Source organism: Liolophura sinensis, chromosome 1, assembly GCF_032854445.1.
Source record: "Liolophura sinensis isolate JHLJ2023 chromosome 1, CUHK_Ljap_v2, whole genome shotgun sequence".
Classification (NCBI taxonomy): domain Eukaryota; kingdom Metazoa; phylum Mollusca; class Polyplacophora; order Chitonida; family Chitonidae; genus Liolophura; species Liolophura sinensis.
This window is the reverse complement of record NC_088295.1, coordinates 44,153,044-44,164,744: the sequence shown is the minus strand read 5'-3', so window position 1 is coordinate 44,164,744 and position 11,701 is coordinate 44,153,044. Positions and strand designations below refer to the sequence as shown.

General features: G+C 37.3%; 1 protein-coding gene across 1 annotated transcript in view; it reads left to right on the top strand.

The window, feature by feature from the left end:
- The first annotated feature begins 1,195 nt into the window (after positions 1-1,195).
- Positions 1,196-11,701, top strand: part of LOC135461261 (intermembrane lipid transfer protein VPS13D-like) — a 73,773-nt gene continuing 63,267 nt past the window's right edge. Inside the window, 13 exon segments of the mRNA XM_064738269.1 lie at positions 1,196-1,308; positions 3,743-3,844; positions 4,555-4,651; positions 5,368-5,445; positions 5,877-5,989; positions 6,686-6,763; positions 7,430-7,510; positions 7,811-7,927; positions 8,401-8,526; positions 8,927-8,977; positions 9,232-9,473; positions 10,598-10,766; positions 11,279-11,371. Of these exon segments, the coding sequence (XP_064594339.1) occupies positions 4,555-4,651; positions 5,368-5,445; positions 5,877-5,989; positions 6,686-6,763; positions 7,430-7,510; positions 7,811-7,927; positions 8,401-8,526; positions 8,927-8,977; positions 9,232-9,473; positions 10,598-10,766; positions 11,279-11,371 (1,245 nt within the window). The 5' untranslated portion in view covers positions 1,196-1,308; positions 3,743-3,844.

Genomic DNA, 11,701 nt, shown 5'->3' with positions numbered 1-11,701 from the left:
CTTACCGAAGGCAAGTTAGCCGCACCGCCCAATCCATTATACTGATATGGGTCAACCGGGTTGCACTATCCCCTTCATGCAGAACGCCAAGCGAGAAAGTTTCAATTTCCTCTTTTAAAGTCTTAGGTGTGACTTGACCCATGATGGATCCTGGATCTACTGCTCCTGAAGCAGACGCTCTACCAGCTGTGCTATCAGGGACAGTCCCAAAGCAATGAGATCCTTCTGCTGTAAACTACGATTTATTAGGCCTATTTGGAATGATTTTTGAACATAAAGGCTACAATATCCTGCATCAGAACAACTATGAAATCAGACTTGAATGCCTTTCTGAACAAACCTGACATGTTTTGTAGATGTATTCTCGGAGGACTTTTACAATCATAATAAATAAAGGGTGTACTTTGAGGAACTTGAAGTTGGCCTGGTATAACTAGGGCTCAAAGAAAAAAAAAACACACCCAAAAATGATTTCAGTTCATGTCCCTAAATATTAAAATACAGTTCCAGGTTAAATCAAGCATAAGCGTCACAAGTGGTTGTACTATCCTATGGCAAATGACAGCGACTGTCTGCCAGTGGGCCTAACTGCGTGTTCGGCGTGACAGTTCGCTGACACAGTAACGGCAACCAAAACTGAAGAGTTTGCAGGACATGATCCATTCTCCATGTGCCAACCACAAATAGGGAACCAGGTCACACTGAAAAGGTTCTTGTTATCAGCAAGGTCTGGCCTGTAATTAACCCAAAACCCGTCTGATCTGGCCAAGATTTTCTTCAGTTCATTTCCTGGCCTTGTGTAAATTCATCAAAATGTGAAAGCCATTTTAGCACAAAAAATGAAAAAAAAATTTTTTTTACTAATGTAGGCTCTCTTATTTTTACATTTAACACAATTGTCAAATAACATGGAACTTAGTGAATAAAAACCATCTACTAATGTCAAGGTGATCCACGTATGAACTCATTAAAAATTTTCTCTCGATTTAAAATTATGTATAACGCTCAGCTCTTACTGTATTTTTGAAGAGAGTAACTATCAAGTTTATCCTCTTTTAATTTAAACTTTAAACGGCACGCGTGATCATGGACTGTTAGAGTGTAGCGCCCTCTGCAGGCGGGGGGCACCCTGACAGGTCAATTTTACGCGGAAGATCAGTCAGTATTGTGTCAAGGGGCACTTCCGTCAGACAACATTAAAATTTGTTATTTTCAATAACACCTTGTCATTAACGCAGATGACATGATGCATTCCGGTATCTCTGACATCTGATGAAACCTCATCCCACTGGCTGACAAGGCTGAAATGCAAGTCGGACATAACTGTTTCGTTTTTAGCAGCTGTTAGTTTTGTTTTCAGATTCGTGTTAGTGTGTGGTTGTTGTTGTACTAGTAGACATCTTAGTTGTCAATTTAGCTGAAAATCGATCGGTGAATGATCAGAAGTTGGTAATGATGAATAACGTAAAATCGCTGTTCCAAAATGGTTGACGAGCCTGCACGAACTTCCCAACTTGCTCTTGAGTGGTTGTCAGTCTTAGCGAACATTGCGTTGACCGATTAATCTGTTCGGGATTTAGAAAGGTGAAGTAACCATGATCTGGTTTCAGTACGATGAATTTAAAAAGGGTTTCAAGGAAGAGTCGGTTTTTACACAGAGATATTTAACAGAGAAACGGTTCTCATCATCAGATGAAATTTACAGAGGAGATCAATAAAGAGTTCTTTGGCAGTCAGTTGTGAAAATAAGGTGGTATGGTCTGTTGGTCACTGACCTTCTTAGCAGAGGTTCATTGTAAAAAGCAGATTCTTCAATGAATTGATATGGCTGTAAGTCTTCACATGGATTTTCATGTTGTCAACTTGTTCATCCCAATGCTCAGCATTGAAGTGTAGAAGTTTTATAATGGAAATTGCTCAGCTGTGAACTACACCTTACCCAATACTAACAGCTCATAGCCAATAATTTAGCTGGTCATCGAGAGGCACTAAAACATGTGAAAGTACTCTTTTGTCACAGTTGTCCTGATGAAATCCATGAGTACAACATCAAAGCTAGTAAGCATGCTAAAGCAACAAAGCTTCGTGTGTACATGGGTGATAGTTGGGACAAACTCAGGTTGTAAGATGTGATGGTTCATACATTACGCACAGCATTGTGGCATCAGTAGTATGTCTGGCTGACATAATCTTTAAAGGGAAATACAACCGATGTCCAAAATATTGTTCTGTTATTTTACACGTCATCTGCTGCCCGCATAAAGTTGAGACTTCCAGATGTCTACTGACACGTATCAGACTTTGAGTGAACATTTGAATGTTCAGTTTTATTTTTTTTTTCCCTGTATTTAGAAAGCCTGATTTTTTGTAATCAGTTAGATGCCTTGTTGTCAAGACGATGGGAAATGTTTAGCAAACTTAAAATGTCTGAGAGTGCTGTAATTATCTGGTCTACTATGTAAGTTTAGTTATGCCGTATAGATCGTTTGGTAATTACGAATACTTTAGTAATCATTATCGATAGATAGGAATATTGTATTGTGTACTAGACTTATAATTTGCTTTGAATCCATTGCATTGGTTACATTTGTGATCCACAAGCAAATGTTGCATTGTGGGAAATTTTTGGGCTACCTCATTTGCATGTTATCTTGTTGGGAGCACAGTTTAGACCAGTGGCGGATTTCCCCTTATATTTCTCTTAATTGGCATTTTCTGGAAAATATAGGCTCAGGAGGTACATGTAGGCAACTCATTTTTGTATTTAGCTGAACCGACTCAAAAATTCTGAAATCTGTCCCTTTAACTATTAAATGTCAGGTAAGGATTGTCTTACATATCATGTCATTCTTAATGCAGTCTTGTACCACATTTGTAGATCATCTGATGTATTTTAGCCCAGTCTGAATATTTATTCAATCTTTTTAGCTTGTTGTTTAAAAGACCTGTGAAAGAAAGAAAATAGGGGAGTGGAAATTGTCATAATTTAGCATGTGCCCCGTCATAAGTGTCATGCAACTATTCTTGATTACAATACATTTACCTTTACATGGCCATCGAAAAAAAAAGACGATCTTTCATGTTTCGCTGAAGTCACACACCATACAACTTTGAGTTCCACCCTGATAAATTTTGCACGAGGATAAAAGAGACATTCATGTACTGTAGTATGCAAGGTGGAAGGTTCACTTTTGTTTGTTACAAACTTTGTTGATGAATGTGGTAAGTGAGCTGAGTGATTTTTCAATACACAGTTTTCTACTTCCGACTGTGACATACCTGTACAAAATAACGTCGAGGCTTTGTAGCACAATACTTTCCCTGATAACATGCAACCAGTTTTATTTTATTTTTTTCCAAGAGGGCCAACACTATAAAATAAAAAACGGAATGAAAATAAAACTGAAGATACACCTTTTTATTTTGTGCGATGTTGATATATTTTTATGAAAAATTGTGGGAACCGTTCACATTAACAAATTAGATTTTTAATTTTATTATTTTTTTATACCCTCAGTGACATTGGATGAAGATTTATCCTGTCTGTGAAACAATTTAAATTGGTGTTGGCTTATGGTTATGGAGTGAAATGTGAACTTAGTATGGAAACATCCATGATGGTTAGATTTATCATTTCATATTATGTCATCCGCAGTTAAATATTTTAACAGCTAAACCTATCGGTTAATAGCTGCTTCATGTTTATAGAAATCTGTTAATATGAAACTTTTGTTTTTAACAGGTATTGGGTGAAAGGCAGAATGAGTTAATAAAATAATTACAGCTTCCAAAGCTGTCACCTGAAGCTTGTGTTTTATCTCAAGGATAGGAACCCACATTCAAGGTCAGTTATAAATTTAAGATGTTACTTCACATTGTAAGCCTCATAAGAACAGTACTATGAATTGTACCCAAATGTCATCTGTCTTGCTTATAGTTGTAATAGTCCCACTGTACATATTGTATAGAACATTATAAATTTGTATACCACTCTGTGAAGATAATTTCTCCTTTATTGATTATTATATTGTGTTGCAGTGTTTTTGTGTTGGTATTAAGTTGCGGTGTATAGAGCTAAAATATTCTAACATTCAGTTGGACAAATGAACAGTGTTTAACACATGGCTAAGCCCAAATCAGATGTTTCCAAGATCCAAATAATGAAAATCTAATTTTTTCTTGTGTTTCTGGTACATGCATCAATTCCATCTCTCTGTTATACAGAATGTATGTGCCAAGATTTAGTCTTCACCACATGGTTGTGAGGTGAAGAACCCTCTTGTAAACAATGGGGGCAAAGCTCAGTCCTCGATTTCATCATTGTTAAGATTGTAAAGTTGACCATCTTAGGTTAAAACACTGTAATGCTTGGAACTGAGCATAAGGGTATACAGCAAGTATTGAATGTCAAGATATTGTTAACCTTCACATGAAGTGTCTTGCATTGTTTTCTTGCATTGTAGGGAAAACATTGCAATATGACTGACATAATGTTATATAACATTAATCTCCAAGCAAGCACACAAAATCAGTATTGTATTTTGATACTTGTAGATGTTGGAGGGGCTGGCAGCCTGGGTTCTGAATACATACGTTGGGGAGTATGTGGAGAATCTGAACACTGACCAACTCTCTATAGCTCTGCTAAAGGGTAAGTCTGAGTTTATTACCAGTCTGCGTCTTTTGTAACATGTCAGGTCTGTGAGTTACTGTGCATGTAGTTGTATATAACGGTTAACTACTAGACATTAAGCTAATAGGCATGATGTTTTCTAAAGCTAATCCCTTAGTGGAGAATCTTATTTCTGTGGCGGGGCCTCTGTGGCTCAGTTGGTTACTGCGCTAGCACAGCGTAATGACCAAGGAGTCTCCCACCAATGCGATCGATGTGAGTTCAAGTCCAGTTCACGCTGGCTTCCTCTCCTGTCGTATGTGGGAAGGTCTGCCAACAACCTGCCGATGGTTGTGGGTTTCGCCCGGGCTCTGCCCAGTTTCCACCCACTATAATGCTGGCCGCTGTCGTATAAGTGAAATATTCTTGAGTATGGAGTAAACACCAATCAGATAAATAAATGAATATTTCTTTGGCCATGACTGGTCAAGTTAATTGGCCCATGCTTTTAACCAGTCAGATTCACAGACACTTTAATATGTGCAAAAACAGCTCTCACTGGATTTACTGCAGTTTGCAGAAAAATGTTAATTTGCAAGGCACAACAAGGTACACCTAATTCAGTGTTGTGGTCTCATCTCAATGCTGTTCCATTGTGTGTGTTAAATAACTTTGAATATTGTTTGTTATTACATTTCAACGAAAAAGATTGCCTGAAAACTTATATAAATAAAATATTGTATGTAATTATCTAGGGGCTGTTGAGTTGGACAATCTTCCTCTTAAAAAGGATGCCCTGAAGAGCTTAGACTTACCATTGGAAATCAAGTCAGGTAAGTATGTTTTCTGACACTATGACTTAAATTGCAGCCACACAATGATGCCAAAAACTTATTTCAGAACAAAAAGCATTTCCCGTTCAGGTCTACATGTAGGTTTATTTATGGCATGGAGATGAACAGATCTGATGCTATAGAAGTTCATGCTTGTGCATGTGAGAATGTAACTAGCTGTGCTTCTCTGAGCAGCCCTCACTTGCTCAGTGGACTAATGCCTGTTTCACATCACAGCGAATACACCCCTGCTCAGTGAGAACATAGGTTCAAATCTCAGTCTGGCTGGATCAGCTTTGATTTAAAGCCAGTAGCAGACCAGTTTTCTCCAACCACAAACCTCACCCCCATTGTATAAATGAAACGTTCTTGAGTCAGCATTAAACACCAATAAAATCAGTAAATTACCGAGTACTTTTTTTGTTTATCAGGGTTTATAGGTAAGATCACATTGCATATCCCCATGAGAAGAATGAGAAGTGAACCCTGGGTGATTTCCATGGAGAAGCTGTATTTGGTGGCTGGCCCGCTGAAGAGAACTCAGGTCTGTGTCACTGGTACTACATGTACCGGTACATGTAATAAGCATGCCGTTGAGTTCATAGCTACATTGTATGTTATAAAGTGCAAAATTGACCAAAAAGTAATCTCTTTCTTATGTTCAGCTTCACATAATTTCAGGTGCATACAGCCTTTATTGATATTTTTTTTTTTTGATTCCATAAATCAGTTTGTAAATTTGCAATTAGTTATATTTCTTATGATTTATGTTCATTCATAAATTTTTTAATTTGTGAATTATAACAGTCTTATCTGTATCTCAGTTATATTGTGTATTGAATACTTCCTTTGAAAATGTTTTGCTATATGGCCATGCAGATTACTGTGTTGAGACTTGGAGTGAAGCCTTGTATTGGAATTAAAGTAAATGTCGTATATATGTAGCAGCAGTTTAGTTTGGCTTGAGTAAACATGATTTAAATATCACTGCAGTATTGGAGGGCTAGATGCTTAGGACCAGTATGTAGGAAGGTCACACCAAAGACTTTAAACTTGGCTGTAATATATACATGCACATTGATAAGGGTACTGATTGTCCTCATGTGTGTATATATTGACTGGTTGAGATATCCTGTTTCGATACATCTTCAGTATGGCATTCTAATGATGCAAATCTAGGGGCAGTGTTGTGTAATTTTTACAATGAATCCCTGAGATATTTTTGTTTTCTGTTTAACAGTATTCTGTGGAGCAGGAGAAGGCAAATGAAATGGCTCAGAAAGAGGCTATGCTGAAGGCCTTAGAGGACAAGTGGCAGGTAGGCCTATGTCTCAACTACATGTTCAGATAGAGTAGCTATCTTGTACAATTCAAGCTCAGTTGCCTTAGAATGAGAATTAGCCAGATTCCGGTGTTCAATGCCAATCAAATCATAGGTATACAGAGAGCAGGCCTTACGTCAGACAAACAAAAACACAAAGTGCCTATCGTATAACAAGGCAGGTTTTGGCAAATCTCTGCTGTAGGTTTTTACATATATTTTTCTGTGTGAAGTTTCAGTTGTCACAAAGATTCATATTAAATGTACAAAAGCTTTGCGGAAATCTGACTGCCTAAGGCTAGAGTGTTTTCTACGTTAACCACATGGGTATGTTTGTTCCCAAACAAAGAAATTCAGGTCATGTGCACTCAAAAGAGATATCTCACTTACTTGTATACTAGTGTATTACTGGCTGTAAATTTTCACCTGAAGTTTAGCATTTTTCAAGTGATATGGTTTGATTGATTGTAATTGATTCATCCACCTTATAGAGCCATTTCTGAGTTTGTCATTAGGTTCATGTTTGATATTCAGTACATATTTTCCAGAGATACTCTACAATAATGTCAAAAAATGATCATGCAAGTTATTATTACACATTCTTGCCTAGAATTGTTTCAGGTAAGATGAATATTGATCTAACTCTTCACGGTTGTTGTACAGGTGCAGGGTGGGGACAGCTCAGCTTCTTCATGGTTCGCCTATGGTACCTCCCTGGCATCAAATATACTGGAGAATCTTCAGGTAGGTAAACCTACTATAGTTGTTTGTTTGTTTGTTTACAACGTGATTGGATACCAGTAAATGTGTTGAAATATAATAATCACCATAAGCATTTGTTTGTAAGTAATTCTAACTTTTAATGTTTGTCCAAAAGAAATATGTTGCATGCTCAATGTTCTATGAATTTTTTTATCTGCGAAAAGCAGTTCTATAAGTATGTGAAATGTTTGATATCCTGTCTTTTAACATATTGTATCTGCATTAGGATATTATAATTCTGATCAGTTTACTTGAAATAGCGCATTGTATTGTGTGTTACAGTTGAATGTGAAAGAGGTCCATCTGCGTTATGAAGACAGTGAGCTTATACCTTCCTGCCCATTTGCCTGTGGCGTCGTCATCAAGAGTCTCTCTGCCCAGAGTACTGATGGACAGTGGGTAAGTCATCTATTATCACGCTGAGCATGTCCGGTGCATCGATAACTTATCTTTTAGATTGATTTCATACTGTAAGTCTTGTTCTTTTGATAATGTGGATTATCAATAATCAGGTATTGGGACAATATTCATAAATGAATCCTGTATTTTCTTGATAATTCTTTTATATCAGGCTGAAAGATTATTTTGCCTACATTCAGATTGTGTTTTATTGGTAAAGCGAAAGTGGTAAAGCGAAGTCATAGTTGAGGAAACTGTTAATCCACAGTGAAATTATGTAGTATTCGCCAGTAATATGGATGGCGTCCCCATTGTGAAGTGTACGGATTTGTGGACGAAAATTTTTTTTATTGAAATATAGACACATGAAAAAAAAAATGAAAGAACCACAAAAACAAAGATGATGACAGTAGCCACCCACAATCACTTCTTCTTAGTACCACAGATTCCTAAAGTGACTGTGACCCTTTCAGATTCCCAAGTTTGTGAGTCGTGCAGCAACTGACATGATGAGGAAGCTTGTGGACCTACAGAACTTCGCTGTGTACATGGATACAGACGCTGTCATGTTGGGAGGGCTGCCACGCGAAAAGCTCATGGTGAGTCCTGTGCGACAGCTGTCATCTCAAGCCATTCAGGGTGATAAAACGGTATCAACAAAGACCAAGGTGTTCATCGTTCTGTTTTGTCAATACTATTACATTATTGGTCAAACCATTCTGGTAATAAAATAAAAGAAAAAATAGCTTTACTGAAGCTTTTCATAATTTTTTAGATTCACTTATATGGCCAAGCCACATGTTGACATTCAACTTTCACTTAGATTCATATTACATTCTGAACAACATGTGAACATTTCATGAACATAAATATTTAATGAGCATTTCTAACGTATTGAATTATTAATAACATGTACATATGATATGGTTTCATTGAAGAACAGATTTTGTTATGTGTTGCTATCATCATTTGTTTTCCATCTCTTTTTCTCTTGAGTAGAAAGCACTGGAAAATGACAAGTACCAGACAAGCAGCACAAAAGTCTTCAAGGTAAGTCATTGTTTGAAGCCGGGAACAAGGGCATTTATGTGAGTCTGTGGATGGGTTAATAGTCATTGGTTTTTTGCTTAAGACCAATGAAAGGAAAACTTTGCAGGGAGTAAATGTTAAGAAATGAAACAAAAAATCTGATGCCAGAGCAGTAAACACTGTCTGTGTTCAAATAAGTTTCAGTGATGTACAGTCTATATTTTATAATAGAGATTATATGAGTAATTGTCGTTCCACCCTCTTTTCTGCCAAAGGCTCATGACTACATCTTATCGCCTGTGAGTGCTCAAGCCAAGATGACGAGGAACACATCCCCTCTTCCTCTGAGATCCGCCAAGAGTCCGCGCATCACCCTGGACATACTGCTGGGGCAGATCCCGGTCTCCCTCAGTGAGGTGCAGTACCGGGGGTTCGTTGTGTGGCTGAAGGAGTTTGAGAGACATGACAAACAGAGGAAGTACCGCAAGTGGAAGCCTATGTGTAGTGTGAAGAAAAGGTAAAGAGATCTCATGCTTTGTATACAGTATGAATGCTGACCCCTGGTATGCTTATGTAGCCCACCCAGTCACATTATACAGTCACTATGCCAATCCGTCCTGTTTCCTTGCTCTGACCTCTCTGTTCTGAGTGCCTTACTACACTGACTAGCATTTGACTCATGAATCCTTTGTGTCTGACCTCTGTGTTCTGAGCGCCTTACTACACTGACTAGCATTTGACTCATGAATCCTTTGTGTCTGACCTCTGTGTTCTGAGCGCCTTACTACACTGACTAGCATTTGACTCATGAATCCTTTGTGTCTGACCTCTCTGTTCTGAGCGCCTTACTACACTGACTAGCATTTGACTCATGAATCCTTTGTGTCTGACCTCTGTGTTCTGAGCGCCTTACTACACTGACTAGCATTTGACTCATGAATCCTTTGTGTCTGACCTCTCTGTTCTGAGCGCCTTACTACACTGACTAGCATTTGACTCATGAATCCTTTGTGTCTTTTATGTATTAAAATAACCTGAGTATAACAGTCTAACATCCTGTCAAAAATGATCCCAACTGCTCACAAGTTCTTGTTTTATGTTTTAAGGGAGAAGTTTACAAGTTTTAGCTTCTACAAGCAGCTCAATATGTTATTGTCTATCAGTTTGTCTGTCTGTCTGTCAGTCGGTCATTCAGATTTTTGACATGGTATCGGTCTGTTTGGGCCTACTTACCAAGAGGCCTGAATGTTGTCGATATTAACTTTCTGTATTCCGTGGTACCTGTTGAGAATTCATACTTGTTGGAAGAAACATTTGTAACAAGTGCAAATTTGCAACAACAAGTGCAAATTTACAATAGCTGCAACATCCTGCAAAGGGTGAATGTCATACAACACTCAGGCCACTTGTTAATTAAATGGCCAATGTTAAAATTAGGTTGTTGACACTTTGGCCGAAAGACTGACTGATTTATAGGCAGATAGACATAAAATAAATTCTGACATAAAATAAATACAAATAAAAGCTGGATAAATTCAATCAGAAATCCATCAACCAGTTTATTTATATTTAGTAACCTATTGATGATTCCATTTCTAATGCTGTGTTCTTAAATATGTAGTGATCTCTGTTTTGTTTCAGGCCTCGTGAGTGGTGGAAGTTTGCTATAGGAGTTCATCATCACCAGATCCAGGAACGTAACAGAAGAGCCACATGGAAGTTTGTTCTCAAGCGCGCCAGAGAGATCGTTCTGTATCACAAAGCTTACACACGGCACCTAAATAATGAATATGTAGATGGCAAGCAGAAAGTGAGCACAGTATTATTATGGGAGATAACATTTTGTTACACATAATACAAGGTTAATATGTGTTCTGTAAAAGAAAATGTTAGTTGATTTTGTCTGATGATAATGTTGCCCTTAAGTTTAATCTCACACACTGTATAAGTTTTTTTCATGTATTTGGGTACAATAGTTTCAGTTTCATACATCACACTTCATGAGGCATTCACTGCCAACTTATTTTTCTTGAAAGATAATCCACAGTAAGTGTTTCATACATACATAGTATGTTGTGTCAGCTATTGTTTAAGTTTAAATATATTGTAGCAGCCAAGGTTAGTCTAACATACAACTTTTGATAAAATAAATTTTCTTTCTTACAAATACCATAGTTTAATTCAGTGTAAAACCTTTGGCATAGTTGTCATAGCAAATAAAAAGTAAATGTTTGTACAAAACTGCTTTATAATTGGTATAATTTATGAAAATATATTCATGTTTTTGTTCTGTCTTCTCAACTGTTTCTTCAATTTTCACAGCTTCTTATGACAAAGATGGAAGGAGAGATGAACTTTGAAGAATTGAAGATTCTCCGAGAGTTAACATATGAGAAGCTGAAGAAGGAGAACATGGTACTGCAGACAGTGTCATTCTCTGATTGGTCTTGAAACTTTTAAAAAATTTCATGTTTTTGTGGTCTGTATGTGGTCAGTCTAGTATTTTATGTCCCCAATTTGGCTATACATCTCATGGTGTCACAAGCTTTATAGGCATATGTCTAACATGAAGGCATTCATTTTCTTGGGAAGCGAAAAGTTCAAGTTATATATCGTGACTAAAATAAACCTTTTACAAGAAGCCCATTTAAAGTTTGCTTTAATTTTCATCAGGTGATGTTCTTTTGATAGCCTAGAAACGTCATCATTGTCACGTGAACTTTGCCATATATCTTCATCTCCCAG